The sequence below is a fragment of the Dicentrarchus labrax genome, unplaced genomic scaffold (genome assembly GCF_905237075.1).
Source record: "Dicentrarchus labrax unplaced genomic scaffold, dlabrax2021, whole genome shotgun sequence".
Classification (NCBI taxonomy): Eukaryota; Metazoa; Chordata; class Actinopteri; family Moronidae; genus Dicentrarchus; species Dicentrarchus labrax.
In genome coordinates this window covers 11,293,657-11,313,818 of record NW_026136720.1, presented here as the reverse complement: position 1 = coordinate 11,313,818, position 20,162 = coordinate 11,293,657, and the positions used below count along the sequence as shown (strand labels likewise).

General features: G+C 41.0%; 1 protein-coding gene across 1 annotated transcript in view; it reads left to right on the top strand.

The window, feature by feature from the left end:
* Nucleotides 1–6,727: 6,727 nt before the first annotated feature.
* Nucleotides 6,728–20,162, top strand: part of pclob (piccolo presynaptic cytomatrix protein b) — a 59,513-nt gene continuing 46,078 nt past the window's right edge. The window contains exons 1-8 of the mRNA XM_051383527.1: nucleotides 6,728–6,801; nucleotides 10,079–11,309; nucleotides 11,785–12,636; nucleotides 14,382–15,194; nucleotides 15,362–16,237; nucleotides 16,406–17,383; nucleotides 18,074–18,919; nucleotides 19,237–20,091. Coding sequence (XP_051239487.1) covers nucleotides 6,728–6,801; nucleotides 10,079–11,309; nucleotides 11,785–12,636; nucleotides 14,382–15,194; nucleotides 15,362–16,237; nucleotides 16,406–17,383; nucleotides 18,074–18,919; nucleotides 19,237–20,091 — 6,525 coding nt within the window. The remainder of the gene's footprint in view (nucleotides 6,802–10,078; nucleotides 11,310–11,784; nucleotides 12,637–14,381; nucleotides 15,195–15,361; nucleotides 16,238–16,405; nucleotides 17,384–18,073; nucleotides 18,920–19,236; nucleotides 20,092–20,162) is intronic.

The following is a 20,162-nucleotide window of genomic DNA, read 5'->3' as shown; positions in this document are numbered from 1 at the left end:
AAGCTACAGTGGAATGCTTGACTATAAATACAACAATATGAAATATAAATGCTTGGATCTCTGCACTAGAGTGTTGTAGGAATTCCTCTACAGCTGGATATCCCAAAAGATTTTTATAGCTGAAGAAATTCATGTATTTTAAAGGTCTTGGATTTGATAAGCATATATTGTGGGCAGTGTGTGTCTCTGTTCCACTGGAGTGAGTTGGGTGTTGTCTAATCAGTATGCCTACCTTGATATTTTCTCTGTGTTTATGTGTCGACCTATTGTTTTTATATTGAACATTTTTTTCAAAGTCAGTCAACCAAAGGTGAGTAAGTGAAATAGAATATCAAAGGTGTTTGGACATCTTTATATACTATTGTCTGTCCTAAAAAAGGAAATAAAACTAGGGAAACAAACTCCAAAAATCCAGAAATGATTATAGAGTAAGAATGAGTGCTTGAAGGGAGTAATGCATTAAAATAACTCATTCATCTGCTTTTCTCTGATATAATTCCTGAATCCTTCTTTTAAATGACAAAAAGCTTAGTCATAGAAAATCCAAAATAACCAGATACCAACTGCGATATTTTGAGATGAAACATATAGCCTTTTCCCCCACTGTAGAGAGGAGATAAGAGATAAGGAAAACAAACCACAAGACAGCATTTTACCCGATGTTGATTCATCAAAGCTGTTTTGAGACACGCTGCTTAAATAGATGTTACAATTGCAGACAGTTTCCTCCACAGAAAAAGTAAGGATTTATACACTATGACTGATCTAATTAAAAGTATTAAGCAGATTGTTTAACCTTGGTGACATTTTCAGAAACATTCTCTTAAAGCGTCTTGTAGAAGACTTATACTTTGTAAGTGATTAAGCTAGATTTGACTTAAATGTAATACATTGCTGATTAACTCTCAGCTTTAATTTTGCCACCCAGTTCTTGCTGCACAGATGACTACAGGAGAAAGACCATCGAATGCAAATGGTGAATAGCAAATGTGCCTCAGCAATGCACAAATAATATTTGCAAATAATATCTTTACAAATTGTATATACCTGTGTGGGCGAAAGAGTGTTGGAATTTAGCTTGAATTGATTTCTCACACTATCCTCCAACCAAAGGAGTTGTATTTGCAGCTCCAGTCTGAGCTGACAGCATTTCATGATAACATGAAACAAGTCAACTATGAAATTAATTTCCCCAGTGGAATATTACTATTACAAAGGTACTAGATACTGTATCGTATGTGGTCTTACACAATTCTTTGACAATAAATAAACAGACTTTCAGAGGGGCTGCTGTTTTTCCACATTTGAGGTAAATCATGAATTATGGCTTGGTATATGTAAAGGGGGTATGTTATTCTGTGTTATTACAGTATTATATTATACTAATTCATTTTGAGGGAATATTTTTGACCAATCTAAAATGATGATTTTTGGAACAAAATTAAATTTAGAATGTGATCTACAGTAATGTTTGTTACTCTTAGGCATGCATGCCTGTTATGTAAGTAACATCATTGCTTTACAATGTGTTTTTTACATTTCAGCTTTTCAATGTAATATCCTAAACATTTTAGGCTATATCTTTTCCATCACTGCACATCAGCACAAGTTTCCATTTTTGGTTATAGTGTTCTAGACATTTATAATTCATACATTCACATTAATCAGTTTTAAGTCACATACATTTTTTCTCCTTTCAAAGACACCGTCATTTATGAATGCATGCTATTAGATGAAATTGGATCATGTTACGGGGCTGATGACAGACCAGTATTGTAAAAAAATAAGACAGGGTGGGCAGTAAGGAGTAAATGTATAAATGTGCATTAATTTCTTCTCCCCTAGATATCTGTCAATGAATCAAACTCTTTATACATCTTAGATCAACCGTGGCTTTTTTAGTTAATGTTGATAATAGACAAACATGGCATGCACATTATGGTAGGATATTATACAAACAGCTGCAAGATGCACTTGAAGTGCATGAGCAGGTGTTTTTGAGTTGCGCTACATGCACCTGGGAATTACCTTTTACTCACAATTTGGCTACCAGTCAGCTTGCACTCAAGTGAGAGATTTGCTGTCCAGGTGTACTTTTATGGCAGTTACACTTGAAACTGAGCTGCATAAACTTGAAAAATGATCCTGAAAATGGACTGTTCAAACATTTTATGGGCCACATTTTTCAGTGAGTACATCAGGCACCAATAACATGGCAATGTGTGTGCATTATAGCAGCAGGCAGCTGGGAGCCTGTGGTTACTGGTGAATATTTGATGAGAGAATGGATCCTCTCCCTGGGCAGGTTGAGTACAGTGCATACTCAATCGCACACACGAGCACACACACACACACACGCAGGCATACACATATGTACACACACACCAGGTGGTACAGTTTCTCTGCGGTTCTAAAGTCTTGCGCCAAGCAGGTGCCCATGAGGGTGATATTAGAGTATTCTGCATAACTCAAGATGAAAAGCACACCAGAAAGTGATGCCTCTTCTCCATCTCCATGCTCTCAATCTTAGAAATCATTGGGACACAGACTCACGCACACATGCAAGGTCATCTTCTCTTTTTCACAGCTAGCTTTCAAGTGGCAAGAGACGAATACTAAGAGAGAGTCATAGACAAAGATGTCTAGAAATTGAGCAATTAGTTTACTTGTCCATTCATTCATATTCAACTAGCTACTATTTGTAACATTCTACACTAATTACAAACACTGTTTAGTTTTTTTTTCCTTTTCTGTGTAGCACTGCAGTACAGACTTTCCACATAAATGTGCACTGTGTTAGGATAGTTTAGCATAGAAGGGGTAACACATCTTTCAACAGCAAGTTTCCAGCTTTTGCAAAAATCTAAAACTAATTATTTATACTAGAAAGGGTTAGTGGTAATATGTGATTTGTAAACGATAATGCTTAATAGGCTATGAACACTTACGGTGGGATGCCTAAATTAATTGATTCATAAAGCATTCCTTGTATTGTAATAGAGTCTGAATAGTGCACAGTACTCCTGTAAACATTAAGTAGAAGTAATATGTACTATGGGTACAGTATCTGCCTGTTGACTGAACAAGGTTTGCCTCTGACACTGTACACTGGTGAGGCAGGAGACCTCAGGTAGTCTAAAACCCCATCTTCTTTTACACCTCTTCAATTATATACAGCCTGCCGTCTAGACCTTATCACAGCACCTCTACAAACATTCTGATGTCCATTTCCCTGCCAAAGAGCAAACAAATCTGTTCACCAAACAGAAATGTACCTCGCACTGCATACTGACATCATTATAGTTTTGTCTATTCAGTGTAATGTGAATACATTTGGAAAGAGGAAGGGAAGAAAAGAACACAATGCAGATATTTACACTTTCTGTTGCCTTTAAATATTAGAGGATACTTGTATTAGATGTATCTGATGCAAGATAGACTGTGAGGACTTCAAACTCAATGCATTTGGAAGTTCCAACAAAGGCTTGCATTAGCAATAAAGCAGCTGCAGCTCTGTCTACCTTCCTTTTATATTTATCACATAATTGAGACTCCCTTTCCATTTAATTCCTGTTCTCACATCTGCTGATGATTCTCTCATCTTTATGGTATTTTTCAATTTGGTGTCCTCATTTCTATTATCAGACTAGATGTATTTTTATCCTACCCACTGTTTCACATTTTCATTCTCTCCCACCCTTTTCTCGTTTGCCAGTCTGACTCTGATCAGCAGTGATTTCCTGCTTACTGATGTGCAGGGTTTGGGGGCGTGAACTGTGTTATCCTTAGAATTCTCCCATGACATGGCAGCAGAGGGAGGGGCTGGTGGGAAAAACAGATAAGAATAGGGGAAGTAGCGATAAGGGTATGCTGGTGTCTTGTGGACGCTGTTTCTTTAAGAGTATTTTTAGTATGCCAGATACCAGTGGTCACTCGTCAGGAAAAAAAAAAAAGGCTGGGTGGCTTTAGAGACTTGTGCAGTGTTCTAGCATGATGCTGAGTGAGGAAGGGAGACGCCAAAGCACAAACCATGCTCCCTAGTGGCACAAAGCAGACTGCCAAGGCTTGGTAACTCTACCTGCGTATCGTGCACATTCTAACACAATCAAGTTATCAGTCAGTCAATTACATTGCTGGAACGTTTATAACGTGTGACAAAGTACTAGCTTGAATCCGTCCATGAATAACCAGGTGTTCGAGAGGAAAAGGGACCCATGATGAACCAACTTAAATTTTCCTGCTCACTTTACTTGATTTTATTTACAAGCCAGCTACTCAGACAATAGAAGCCAATATTTAATGTTATATGTTGGCTAATTATATGATTACAGCACATTACGTGACACAAATTATACCTAGTCTTACTTAAAAACCAATTTATCAATGTCAACTTTAATTTTCAATTTGTCATTTTGGTGCATTCCACTGGTCTTCCATCTAGAAAGTAGTGTCATGAGTCCATATTTTCCCCTCCTCAAGGTAGATATGTAAATTTAATGACACTGGCAAAGTGTGTGTGATCAGGTTACTGTATAGATTACATGGTGACCCTGCCAAACACACAGGCACAGAGACCTAGAGACCTAGAGAGGACAGCAATACATCTCCATGCAGGTTACCGCTCCACACTGCTCCGGCTCTGCTCCAGAGAAAACAATGCCGGGAAAAAATTGCTTTGCCTTCCTCAAGGGTCAACGTCAGAGGTGTGTTTTTTGCAAACTAGTACCAAAATACTTTTTTAAAAAGTCATTTGTAAGTGACTGTTTGGCTGTTGTTGTTGTGGAAGTTGCAGTCTCATTCATGAGAATTACAGCTAAGGGAGTTAGAAACTGCTAGGCAGCATTATGCTCCAGTGTATCGGCTTAATTAAAATGAGAGCGAGATAAGTACTGCTTCTGAGCTCTGTTTGTTTGAGTGTGTTTGTGCATGAGGGAGCCAGATAGAGAGAGAGAGAGAAAGAGAGAGAGAGAGAGAGAGAGAGAGAGAGAGAGAAAGAGAGAGAAAGATGGGTATGTGGGTGCAGGGATCGGGCTCAACTGTGCAGAGAAGAATACAAATATTGGATAAGTGTGATGTCTTTCTAATGGTATATGCCTGAGTGAGCAAAAAAGCCGTGCTCACAGAAAGGAGAACCACAGAGGCATTTGGTCAACTACCAGACAGGACATGCCCTCATGTCTAAATTAATGTTTGGAAAATGGAAAATAGGGATAAGTACATTAATAGCTAGCATTAATGGACTCTGAGTTTGTCCCAGGGCAGCAAGGCAGCTTTATGGTATGCACTGTTGCATCTTAGCAAGCAGATCTCCGGTTCAAACATGTGTGGGTTTCATCCCACAATCAAAAAGACTTACAGGTTAGGTGCATTGCAAACTCAACTACTAAAAGACCTGCAGGTGTGTATTTATTTTTCTGTATGTGCCCTGTGATGGACTGGTGACCTATGCATGATTTACCCCACCTATCTCTCCTTATAGGCTTCAGACACCTGAACCTTGAACAGGATAGATTTCTTCTCATGGGCTGCGGCTTTAAATTCCAGTTGTATAGCATGCAATGGAGTTCATCAGTGCTGCATTTAAATGTAAACTGGAGTCACACAAGATTTTAGAGAAACCATAAGGCCTATCATTATTATCATTATTATATGTCATTATATGAAGCCCTACCTTTTTTTGGATGTAAATGATCGATGTATGACTGTCTACCCTAACTGAAGAAATCATGTGACTTAAAGGGGTGAATATGGAAAGGAACACATTACTACAAGCTTCTGTTGAATTAATGTAGGCCTTGTGTTTCCATTAGGACTGCTGAATCACACCACAGAAAAGAAAGCAGAGTGTCTGTTTTTGATGTCTATTTAAATTCCTGCTGGGAATTCTCTCTGTTTTCTTAGTGAATCTGCTTGAATCAGAGTTTGGGGGAAAAAAAGATATTAGAAAGGCCTTTGAAAGGAATGTTATCTCAGTCTTTCGAGTAAATTTACTCACTACACATGTGGTAAAGCCAGACAAAGGAACTCAGAGGTGAAACATGTTTTAATATTCAAGCTTTTCCAACTGTTCCTCATGAGCAGCTTTTCACTCCTCAATACACACAGGAGCATCCAATTCATTTTGGGGTCTGTCTTTACGAATGAGTGATGCTGTTAAAGTCTATGATGCTTCAGCTGTGTGAGTGCGGGATTTAAGTCCGGTCTGATGTTATCAGAGAATGCGTGGGAGATAAAAGGATGGTGACAGTGGAGATTGTAGTTATTGCATTTAAACTGACAAGCGGGGAGAGATCAAAAGAAAAGAACATGATGGTACCGCATCTGGTGATTGCCTGCTGTCTAACAGTCTTACATAATATTGTTGACTGAAAAACACGACTCACTTGTTTAGTGGGTTGAAAACAGTTTAACAACATCAAAAACAATAATGATGGACTCAGATTTTTAGACAGTTGTTAGTTTAAAATAACAGGGCAAAGAACCACAGTTCTGCATTCTCCTCAAGATATACAGTAGTCTGTGGCTTAGCCAAACATACAGTTACATCTCCCACAAGACAATAAGTAGTCAAGGCCTGCATTGACATAAGTTATATTCTGATAGTCCACAAAAACAATCATCACTTCTTCATCATCACAATCACCACCCAAAAATAATTTTAAAGTACCAGATTAGGAAGATGAGGTAGATATAAACAGTCTAAGATTACTTAAAGGATTTCCGGCCCATGTATGAGCCCACAGCAAAGCTACAGCCTATATCCCCAGATGGAGATTGTGCTGATGAATGTTTCCTGTTTGTGTATGTGTGTGTGTGTGTGTGTGTGTGTGTGTGTGTGTGTGTGTGTGTGTCTGCAATGAAGCCAAATCTGGCACTTTCCAAAGAGAGACCATAGCGATTCTGCCTCTCACACATCACGCATGACGTAACTCTTCCACACGCCCACACATCACTTGCTCTCCATCCTTCCCACACATCTCACTCACGCTTACCACATACTGAATAGGAAATGATCTACTGTATGTTGTGTGTAAATTTGCATGTGAGTGTGGGGGCATGTGTTTCTTTAAAAATTCTTCATTGCTGGTGAATTATCATTCTTATGGCAGATCTGTGATCGATAGAGGTGAGAATATTTTTTATCCCGTTTTGTGTTGCTTGTTTGTTTGCTCTTAATTCAACTTTTCTAAACCTCTAGATTATTATTCTGTAAATCAGTTCACAAGAAGTAGTGTAGAAATGCTTTATTTTAATGTCATAGGGTCATATATTGTGCAATTTACACTGTATATTTTAACAGATTTTTAAGGATTTCCTTTTAAAGGATCATGATCAGTTGGACAGAAGTCTCATCTAGCTTGAGCTGGAAGGTGAAAGAAAGAAAGCTGGCAAGTTTTTTTTATCACTCTGACAGCGGCACAGGATAAGATTGCCCAGATTGTCTCTTCGCATCACATCTGCTCTGTAGATCACCTCTTGTTGGAGAAATGTCAGGCTAAGAAGGCCAGCAAAAGAGGGAAAAAGAGGTTACATAGACTTGCATAGAAGAGTTGCTTTGTGTCTTTTGATGTTTACTTCCTGTTACATACATCTTCATGAAGTATCCTATAAACTAAAATGCAACCAAGAGCAACAACCTTTGATTCAGACCAAAGAGGAAATGTCTAGACGGTGCACACTTGAAGAATTGCTGTAAACTGAAATAGGACGTTTAGTCCTGTATTGGTTTATCTGCAGTGTATTGCCATTTTGCTTTACAAATGTACTGAGGGATGCCCAACTGGAAAGCTGTGTGGATTATATCCAACATATTGTGCATGGTGTAGCAGGACTGAAGGCAAGTCTCTATGGATGGAGCAATATTTTTTGATAAACTGACAAAGGGCAATTTTAATGATAATTCTGAGATGTATTAACAGGATTGAAAAGTGAATGATGTTTAAGATATATATAATCCTGTAATATAATATATAGATAGATGATCAGTTGGTTTATGGATGACAATATCTCTTGTTTCATCATATCAGGTAGGCCAATATGCAATTATCTCCATAAAGACAAAGGGGACATGCCATGCTCATTTTTTAAAACAACATGGCATGTATGCTGTTTTGGAAAAGATTAGTTGTGTGTATAGAACATACATTATCATGTAAAATGGCATTCAAAGTAAACGGAACACACATTGATCTCATTGCTCAGCTAATCTCCCTAAACCACTCATAATGACATTTCAAATATGTCAACGGTCGCTGAGAAAATGTGCAACATATCACGCAGGAGGGTAAATCTTAAGGTCTCCGCCGCTGATCACACGTGACTCCCGGGAAATAAATCGCCTTGTCCCCTTTAATTTCAATTTCCGAGCGTGATATACAGTGATCACCTGTTAGATGCGGCGCCTGCGCACTGGAACAGGAGGCGGAGTGGATGCTGATCGCTCTCTATCTGCTGCCCTGTGCCCTCCATCCCTCGGCGATCAGACAGACACGGACAGGGGATATCCGAGGTTGCTTAGGCGAGGATAGGGAGACAGATCTGCTGTCGATGAAGGTACAGTTTCCTTCGGTTTCACTGGAATACCGCACTTCAATGTTTGACATTGTGACCGTGGAGGGTGAAGGATGCTCGGCTGCAGGATGGGAGGAGATGAGCGGGGGGACACGGCGGGGATAACAGATGGTATTTCGGGATATGACAGGGCTTTTGCTGGGTTTCCTCGCTGATTTAGGCTGCTTTCTAAAAATTCATGATTGTACAACATTTAGACTTTTCCGAAATATATACAGGCTCCTGGTCAAGGGCACAAAAACAGCTGATAATGTCTTTTTTTCCCTTCTCTTTTTAATCTCCGCTCACCCGTGCACACTGAGCTGCCATCACTTCTTAGCCTCTGCGGTATAACATTTTATCGGGTTTAGAGTGGTCGGGCGTAATGCATGCCGCTCTTTCATTAGTGTAAAACGCCGTGGATACATCAGCTCCACCGCCTCTGGGTGAGCCATTGCTGCCAGTGGGCTGAGCTTCGTAAACCTTAAATCCAGCTGTTATGCAGTCAAACGCTCACCACAGACTTGTACTGCCCTCGATGATGCTTTTCCGAGGGAAAGTATCAGTATTCACTTTCCATGCATGAGCCTATTTGATGGGCCCCTACCCCTACCCGGATGTGCCTGCAGCTATTCCAGAGAGAGCGCTAGATGTCCTGTGTTTACTCGTCTTGCTGCTGTAAAACATGTCCTGCATGAGATTCTCACTCCCCGACAATCGGTGCTGTTTGGGTGATGAATGATGACAACTTGAGGATGTGAATAGTACAGAAAGTGTAATTCCTTGACGGTGGGTTAGGAAAAAAAATTGTCATCTGGATATATGAGTGGATTGGGGTTTGTAGTAGCAGGGTCTGGTCTGTATTGTATTGGCTGAAAGGGATCTCTTAAGGTTTGTATATAGGCTGTGATCAACAGAGCGGCTCTGTCCCTGTCCATGGTCCTGAAAGCAACAGTCACGCGGAGTAAATCAAAGTGAGGCTGAATCATTGATGGCTTTCTGTGTGGAGGCGACGATTTCTATGCAAATGATAATCGTTTCAGCGGCTATGAAAGTCAATTTTATCTGTCAAGCACTGTGGAGTGCCACAGACTCAGTTTCTTAGCATGTACAGTGTATTCAAATGTAAATTCATCTATTGTAAAATGTTCAGTTTACAGATTTAGACAAAGATGCAATGCTCTATGTGGGAGAGTTAACCATGATTTTATGTAACAGACTGATGGTCTGTGGCTAATAGAGATAACTTGATTAACTACAAATCTGTCTCAATATGTAAAAAAAAAAGGATAAAAAAACCCACCTTGAACAGTGAATCAATGGATGAACGATATTAGGCTTCCTCTGCATCAGTTAGACTCAACGTTGTACGTTGTTGCAGCAGGATTTGTTTACCAGACAAGATATTGGCTCAGACAATATTGTAAATGTGGTTCGCAAATTCTCATGCTCCCTTTCATTATCCCTCCCTCTTGTGTTGTTCCTTGTCATCTCACACTTCCTTTCTGTCTGTTTCTCATGCATTTAGGAAGTCTGATGTAGATGCTGAGCCAGAGGAGAGCCCAGGGAGCAGCAGTAGCAGCAGCAGCAGCAGTGGGGCTGTAGATGCCCTCTCTACAGCTCCAGCCCCAGCCCCCCCTCAGGCTTCAGCAGGAGAGCCAGGACAGAGAGGAGACAGCTCCTGCTCTGACTCCGACAGTACTGTAGTTTCCAGCTCCTGCGAGGAGGAGGAGGAGGAGGAGGAGGAGGAGGAGGAGGAGGAGGAAGAGGAGGGGGAGGAGGAAGACCCCACTATGTTCTCTTCCAAATTCCTTAGTGGGGCCAACCCCCTAAATGCCGTGTCCTCTGCTGTAAATAAGTTTGGTTTATTTGGAGATGATGGGGAGGGTAATAAAAATCAGAAAGCACCCTCACAGCAGGGGGCGAAGCCACCTGGAGAGCGGCAGCCTGGAGCAGAACCTGGTAAAGGCCCTCAACAGCAGCAGGCACCCCAGAAATCTGGCCAGAGCCCCCTTATGCAAAAGAGCCAACCTCTCCCTAAAAAAGAATCACCACAGCTGCATGGGAATGGACAGGCTGGACCCACAAACAAGCCTGGTGGGCAACAAGCTGCTCCAAAGACAGGGACACAGCCTGAAGGCCAACTTAAAGGAGAGCCGCAAAAAAATCAACCTCATGGTTCACCTAAGCCTGGAGTTCAACAACAGACTAAAAGTGGAGCACAACCAGAATCTCCAAAGGCATCATCACAACAGGTTCCACCTAAGACAGGAATGCAAAAACAAGGGCCTAAAACTGGTGTACAGCAGCAAGAACCTGCTAAGACAGGGGTGCAAGAGTCCACAAAGGTTGGGTCACAAAAAACAGGATCACAGCAAGGGCCACCTAAAGTAGGACAGCAACAGCAGGGCTCACCAAGAATTGGACAGCAACAACAGGGCTCACCTAAACTTGTACAGCAACAACAGGGCTCACCTAAGGTGGGACAGCAGCAAGGCTTCAGGACTACAACCCAGCAGCAGCCTCAGCAACCAGGCCCTAAGGGTCCTGGTACACCTGGCCTGTCGCAGGCAAGGTCTTCATCACCAGGAGCAACCAAAGCTGGATCTCAGTCAAAAGCAGTGGCTAAGTCCCTTTGCCCAGTGTGTAAGACAACAGAGCTTAATATGCACACCAAGGAACCACCTAACCATAAAACCTGTACACAGTGTAAAACTGAGGTGTGCAGCTTGTGTGGCTTCAGCCCTCCAGACTCAGACGTAAGTAGTGGCTTAGTATTTCACTTGTGTTTCATTTCTTTTATATTTTCTTATGTACATGTATGTTATGTCTTTAAAATATATATTACAGCACATACATTTTGTCATGAATTTTATATGGTTCTGTTTTTATTGACAAATGGAAATGATTGTGCTTGTAAGTGCAATCGTAGTAGTGTGGTCTTAATTGGTGAAAGTTGATTCAACATGAAACTTTACTGCATATATGATTATATTTTTACTATTGGGTATATCGTATATATACAATAATTATAATTATTATAAAAACTATTTAACACCTTTCTCATGCTGCCTTTAGTTAGTTAACAGTTATAAACGTTTTTTGTGATGCCACATAACTATATTTGTCAAGTGTTTTTTTTTTAAATAAAATGTATGTTTATGTTGTGTTTATTTCTTGTAATTTGTGTGCTTTAATATTTAAAAATTATTTATGTATCTCTCTTTTTTATAGGGGCTTGAGTGGCTTTGTCTTACCTGCCAGATACAGAGAGCTCAAGGAACTTCTGAACCGCCGGGACCTTCCCTCAAAAAGGCCACACCCAACAAAGTTTCTGCCACTCAAAACCAGGCACCATCTTCTGCTGCAGTTGTCAAAAAAGACAAGTCAGCACCAGGGTCACCTCAGAAAATGCAGTCTGCAGCATCGGCAAAAGTGCCAGTCAAGGGTGAAGCTGCTAAAGGACCAGAGAGTCAAAAACAGGCCACTCCAGTGTCTGTTCAGAAACTGACACCTGAGACCAAGAGAACATCAGTGTCTCAAAAACCAGACCAGACTAGTCAAACTGCACGCAAGCAAAGTGCCACCCCAGCTCCCCAGCAGGAGTCAGGAGGTCTATTTGGCTTTGGTGGTGCCAAAACTGAAACTGCAAAGCCTGAAGAGTCAGTGACTGGAAAGATGTTTGGTTTTGGTTCCTCCATTTTCAGTTCTGCATCTACTTTGATAGCCTCAGCTGTTCAGGATGAGCCTAAAACCACACCACCAGTTTCTCCCAAAATGCAGAGTACAAAGGAGAGCAAACCACCTGCTGTCCAAAAGTCAATGCAAGACAAGAAACAAGACCAACCCCAGCAGGCAAAAGGTCATCCAGCAGGACAAGCGAAAGTGGACAAAGCTCCATCTCAGACTTCAAATGCAGCAGCAGCCTCCCACAATGTTCCTCAAGCAGGCCAATCCGCTTGTCCACTCTGTAAGATGGTGCTCAACATGGGCTCAAAGGATCCTCCCAACTACAACACCTGCACTGAATGCAAAAGCACTGTATGCAACCAATGTGGATTTAACCCCATGCCAAATGTTAAAGAGGTAAGACATGTGATATTGATTAAATAAACTATTGAAGGAATTAATGAAGAAACGAGAAAAGAAAAGAAAAGAAAGGAAAGGAAAGGAAAGGAAAGGGGAAAAAAATTGAAAATTTGATCTCAAAAAGTTTACAAGCATCACTATATATTTTTTTTTATAATTTCTAAGGCCTGAATGATCTGATTGGTCTTACTCAACCTGTCCCCTGTTTCAGTCCAGGTTTTTACATTAGTGCCTCGATGTGTCCAAACTGTTACTGTTACTATTACATAGATACAATGATGTAGTATACTCATGAGACTTGTGAATTAAGCTCTTTGAGGCTGTTAAGTTCCCTTTTGATGCTCAGAGTGGTTGTTTTCATTTAATTGTTTGGAGTATTATTCCCAAATTCATTTACATGAGTAGATGACAAAGCAGCACATATTTTCAAGTTACATGCTGAAAGTTTATCTTATGACAGGCATGTTTTAGAAATATTTTCTTCTTTTGAAGTTGTATGAACAGATAAATTACACCAACCAGATATAAACTGCATCCAAATTGGAATGGTATTTGAGCATTTTTTCTTGTGGTTACAAGGTCCAATCCTTGGACTGAAGTTGCAAAGTTTTCATTTTCGTTTGATATTCTACTCACAGTGCCTCTAGTCTCTTAACAATGAGAAGGCTATGTATGAGACCCTTGCATACAAAAGCATCTCTATACACCTCAGGTGCAACTATCTTACCCATTAAAGTAAAGTAAAAAAGGAGTGCTAAAAATAACATGTTTTCTTTTGAGAGGTAATAACATTATTGCATATAGAATTTAAAGAGAATCAATCCACGGTTCTTCTAAAACGATTTATTAGCTTTTTGTTGACTGTTCACACAGCGCTAAACACTGTTATTATACCATTATACATGTGTACTACTACTTATAATACTGGAGTTAAGTCAAAGAGACTTTAAAAGCTCTATTCAAAAAGATACATACATGCCACATACACACACACGTACACCTACACACACACACACACACACACACACACACACACACATTCCCATGGTTTGTTAGTAGGGAATACCATATACAGGTAAATGGGCATGGCATCTTCCAGGCGTTCTGAAGCACAAAGGACTTGACACTTGACTCTGTAATTCAATGCCGTTAGTAGGCTAGCTTGCTAAGGACAGTCCAAGGCTACTAGATCTTGTGAAACTGCTTCAACTAATGGCTAAAACAGTAGTGATCCAAGATCAGGATGGAGAGAAATCTCTCTCTCTGCATTTTGCAAGCACTCTGTGAAAGTGAATGTTTTAACATGTATAGTTTAAACCACTGAAACATTGTAGGCCTAATGGCACTTTGCTTACATTTTTATGAGCATACTTTTGCACTTTTATGATGATAGAATTAGTTTATTAAATTAAACTTTAAAAACATTTAATCAAATACAAAGATCCATCATGCAATTGTAATAAATGCTGTGGTAATGTGGATGTCAACAAAAGTACAAACAAGGATGGTGATGGTGTGTTTCTAATATCATACAGCTTATTAAGATTTCATGTGTCTCATCGCTTCCAATATTTGGAGCAATGTGTGTGTTTGGGTATGTTTTTCTGTTCAGAATAGAAAACCTGAAATCTTCTCAATTCTGGCTTTTTGACTTCAGAGCTTTCATGAGGATTTGTTATTAAAAAAACAAAAACTAAATATGTACTTAATGACGTAATTTGTCTATTTGTTGTGTGTTTAAGGGAAAGGAGTGGCTTTGTCTAAATTGCCAGGTGAATCGAGCTGCTGGCGGAACTGAACATCGGAAAGACAGTTCATCATTTACAAAAACTACTCTAGCACAGCCTGCACTACAAAAGACTTCTGCACCAGGATCTCCTCAGAGAAAAGTATCAACACCAGCAGCACAACCACCTAAGGTTGAAGCTGCTAAAGGACCAGACAGTCATAAACAGCCCAGCCCAGTTCCTGGTCAGAAAACACCTCAGGGGAGCCGGACGACAGGTCCTCAGAAACCACCCACCCAGACAAGCCAAACTACACAAAAGCAGGGAAATGCCACTGCAGCTGCACAGCAAGAATCAGGAGGGTTCTTTGGTTTTGGTGGTCCTAAAAGTCAGACCGATGCTGTAAAGCCTGAAGAGTCAGTGACTGGAAAGATGTTTGGTTTTGGTTCTTCCATCTTCAGTTCGGCATCCACTTTGATTTCCTCATCTGGTCAAGATGAGGCCAAGACTACACCACCAGTTTCTCCCAAAATGCCTGCTGCAAAAGACTTCAAATCCCCCACTGCCAAGAAACCAGAACAGGAGAAGAAACCAGAACAATCCCAGCAGACCAAGGGTCCTCCTTCAGCACACCCAAGAGTGGACAAACCTCCATCAGAGGCACCAAAAAAAGCAGTTATTTCCAAAGCAGGCCAATCTGCCTGTCCTCTCTGTAAACTGGAACTGAATGTGGGCTCTAAAGATCCTCCCAACTACAACACTTGTACAGTGTGCAAAAACACTGTCTGTAACCAGTGTGGATTTAATCCCATGCCAAATGTTAAGGAGGTAAGACAATGAGAGTACTTTAGAATATATATATAATATACTTCAACAATGATTGTTACGTCTTTTTTATTAAAAAATAACTAATGTATTTTTGAGAAGTAAAACAAATTTCATTGTACAACAACACTGATCTTAATTTTACTTATCAACTGTTTGCTCTATTATAGGTGGAGGAGTGGTTATGTCTGAATTGCCAGATGCAGAGAGCACTAGGAGCATCTGAGCCTCCAGGAACACCCATGATGAAACTCCAAGCCTCACCAAATAAAGTCACTGTTCCTGCCAATGCCCTTAATAAGGAAACTCCCCCACTAGATAAACCTCAAAAGAAAGACATCTCTGCACCAGGTTCCCCTCAGAGGAAACCATCAACACCAGCAGAGCAGTCAGCAAAGGTTGACGTCGTAAAAGGACCAGAAAACCAGAAACAGGGCAGCCCAGCTCCTGGTCAGAAAACTCCACAGGAAGGCCGGAAGACAGGTCCTCAGAAACCACCAGACCAGAAAAGTCAAACTGGACGTAAGCAGAGCAATACTACCTCAACTACACAAGAGGAATCCGGAGGCTTCTTTGGATTTGGCAGTCCTAAACCTCAACCCGATTCTGAAAAACCTGCTGAATCACTGGGTGGAAAAATGTTTGGCTTTGGTTCCTCTATCTTCAGTTCTGCATCCACTTTAATAAACTCAGCTGTACAAGATGATTCCAAAACTACACCACCAGTTTCTCCCAAGATGCCTGCCGCAAAGGCAACCAAATCACCTCTTGCTCAGAAACAAGAACAGGAGAAGAAACTAGAGCAAGTCCTGCTACCCAAGACCTCTCCAATGCTACAAGCCAAAGTAGAAAAAGCGCCATCAGAGCCTCTAAAGGATGCAGCTGCTTCCCCAGCTGTTCCCAAAGCAGGCCAATCTACCTGTCCACTCTGTAAGGTGGAACTCAATTTTGGCTCCAAGGAACCTCCCAACTACAACAACTGCACTGAATGCAAAAACACTGTCTGCAAACAATGTGGATTCAATCCGATGCCAAATGTTTCAGAGGTAATAAAGGCAAAGATTACAAAACGTCTAAATTACAATAAAATATAGAATTATTAAGGGTAAAAGCAATATATGATAATAATTGAACAGAAATACACCATGAACTGTGAGTGCATGCAGGTCATATAAATGTGTCATATTTTAATTTGACATATGTTCTTTTCCCAGGTAAAGGAATGGTTATGTCTGAACTGTCAGATGCAGAGAGCTCTGAACACATCTGAAGTCACAGCACCTCCTATGAAACCTCACAGTGGAACTAACAAAAGTTCTCCATCTGCTGTACATCAGAAAACAACAGCTCCTAATGAAGTGGGAAATCTAAAGAAGGAAATATTGAAATCTGATGCACCTGTAAAGATGGAGACTCCAGTGGACACACTTCAAAAGAAGGGGAGTTCTACACCAGGTTCTCCTCAGAAAACACAGCCGACAGCAGCGACACAGGCAACTAAGGTGGCTAAAGGACCACAAAGTGACACACAGACCAGCCCAACTCCTGGTCAGAAAGCTCCTCTGGATATAATGGGGCCATCAGGTTCTCAGAAACCAGGTGGCCAGGCAAATCAACCTGGACTAAAACAGATTAATGTCACTCCAGGTACACAGCAAGAGTCAGGAAACCTATTTGGCTTGAGTGGTCCTAAAACAAGGCCTGATGTTTCAAAAACAACAGAGTCAATGACTGGGAAAATGTTTGGCTTTGGCTCCTCCATTTTCAGCTCAGCATCAACCTTAATATCATCCGCTGTTCAGGAAGAATCACGTACTACACCACCAGGCTCTCGTAAGATGTCTGCACCAGCACAAGTCTCACCCAAGATGTCTGCTGTGTCTAAGATTTCTCCAAAAAGTACACCGACAGTTTCTCCCAAAATGTCGCCAGCAAGAGAGCCCAAAACTCTTTCTCAGAAGCCAGAGCAACAGAAGAAACCAGAGGAATCCAATGAGAGCAAAGAGGATAAAGCTTCATCACAGCCACCAGAGACAGCAACAGTCACCCATAATGCAGGCCAGGCCAGCTGTCCACTGTGTAAGGTTGATCTTAACATAGGCTCCAAGGAACCTCCGAACTACAACTCCTGCACTGAGTGCAAGACCACTGTCTGTACCCAATGCGGATTTAACCCAATGCCTATAGGAGAGGTGAGTTAAAGAGTACATAAACATCCTCTGTGACAAAATAAACTATGTCTTCATCTACTATATGCATTTACAGAAGGGTTTTCAAACTTCCAGCCCTCCACCCGCCTCCTTCTGGTCCATGACATGATGTCAATCTTATAATATTTATACACATTAAAACTATCCCTTCCCACACAAATAAAACAAAAATACAATTTTTAATAAAAAAAAAAAAGATTTTGTTTGTATATGTAATAATTACAAAGGTCAAAGGTGCCTGTAAATATGTGAGGTGATAAGAAGAGAGCTATCTTTGGGGCTTTCTTTGTTGTTTGGCTGTAAACAACAAATATGATATAAAATGAGGACTTCAGGACTTCAGGAGAAATTCATAGAAACTGCTGTTTGATTTTTTAAATTAAGTATGGTGTTAGTAATGGAAATATTTTCAGAATATTGCGCTTTCTTGTAGTACTTGAACATTGAAGTGGTCTGCCTATGACATGACAATATCAGCAGTGGCCCCAAGCCAATTTGAGTTTAAGACCCCTGAATTATATATTGGCAGTCAGCACATTCAAAACTTGTTTATTTATCTTGAATCTATGAATTTTTACAATAACCTCTTTAACATCTAGTGCACTTATGAGTATGTTGCTCTCAATACCCAGGTTGTGAATTACACATAACATGGTGTCTACTTTATTTTAGGTCAAAGAGTGGCTATGTCTTAACTGTCAGATGAAAAGAGCAGTTGGCGCATCTGAGGTCCCAGGACATCCCACAATGAAGTCCCAAACATCACCTAGTAAAGTTCCTTCACCTGCTGCAGTCCTGTTGAAGGATTCTTCCAAACCAACCACACCTCAAAAGATAGTCAGTCCAGCCCCTGCTGTACAAAAGAAGGAGAGCTCAGAACCAGTCTTACCACAGAGAAAACAGTCTACGTCATCAGTGCAGTCAGGCAAACTTGAAGCTGCTACTGCATCATTGAAACAGGCCAGCCCAGCACCTGATCATAAAACACCACAGGAAAGACAGAAGACAGGTCCAGATAAGATACCAGACCAGGCAGGCCAACCTGGCCTTTTTGGTTTTGGTGGTCCTAAATCTCAACCTGATACTGCAAAGCCTGCAGTGACTGAGAAGATGTTTGGCTTTGGTTCTTCCATCTTCAGTTCTGCATCTACTTTGATAACTTCAGCTGTTCAGGATCAGCCCAAAACTACTCCACCAGTTTCTCCCAAGATGTCTCCTGCAAAAGAGATAAAGTCACCTGGTGCCCAGAAGCTGGAGCAACAGAAGAAAACAGAGACATCCAAGCAGACCAAAACAGCTCCATCAGGACAGGTCAAATTGGACAAAGCCCCACCAGAGCCTCCAAAGGCTGCAGCAGCTTCCCAAGTAGCTGTCAAACCAGGCCAGTCTACCTGTCCACTCTGTAAAGTCGAACTCAACGTGGGTTCCAAGGATCTACCCAACTACAATACCTGCACTGAATGCAAAAACACTGTCTGTATTCAGTGTGGATTTAACCCTTTGCCAAATGAAACGGCGGTAAGACTAGACTACAACTATATATTTAATAACGATTTCAATTTACATCTTACAGCTTACAGACTGTAAAGAGTTACACCACATTTACTTTTTTTAATGTGCCTCTTGCTAGCTCTTTATTGTGTGAAAATTATGTAGGCCTTTGTTAATTATTTTCTGGGGATATTAAACATTGAAATCCCCAATTAGTCTCTGTTACTATATTTATAACAGCTGCTGAAATGTATCAGAAAAATGCTCACTGCTTTACATAAATATAGAACACTGAGTAATTATACACAGATTACAAACGTTTATAATGGAACCTTTTGTTTTAGGTGAAGGAGTGGTTGTGTCTAACCTGCCAGATGCAGCGGGCTCTTGGAGTGACAAAGCCCTCAGAAGTCACTTCTGTCAACTCTCAGATACTTGCAAAACCCCAAAAGAAAGACATCATTGGCCCAGGTGAACCTGAAAAGAAAGAGTCATCAGCACCGCACTCACCACAGAGGAAACTGTCCGTAACAGCACAGCCAACTACAACTGAGGCTGCAAACAAGCCAGGGGGTCAGAAACAGCCCAGCCCAGTTTCTCATCAGCAAAGGCCACAGGAGCCCCAGAAAACATTAGGTCCTAACAAAACACCAGACCATACAAGGCCAACTGAACGTAAGCAGAGTAATGCCACTGCAGTGACAAAGCAAGAGTCAGGGGGCCTCTTTGGATTTGGCAGTGGTAAAACTCAACTCGATGCTGCAAAGCCAAAAGAGTCAGTAACTGGGAAAATGTTTGGCTTTGGTTCTTCCATCTTCGGTTCTGCGTCAACTTTGATTACCTCAGCTGTACAGGACCAGCCCAAGACCACTCCACCAGTTTCTCCCAAGATGTCCCCAGCGAAAGAGATCAAATCTCCCGTTGCCCAAAAGAAAGAACAACAGAAGAAGCCAGAGCAAACCCAGCAGACTACGACATCACCATTGGTACAGGCCAAAGTGGACAAAGCTCCACCAGAGCCTTCAAAGGCTGCAGCAGCCTCCCAAGCCACTGTCAAATCAGGCCAGTCCATCTGTCCACTCTGCAAGGTTGAACTCAACATGGGATCGAAGGATTCCCCTAACTACAATACCTGCACTCAGTGCAAAAACACTGTCTGTAACCTGTGTGGATTCAACCCCATGCCAAATGTGTCAGACGTAAGTGAGATTTACTCAGAATGTGTGTATTAATGGTGTATTGCATTATTGTTATCCCATTTGATATTTAC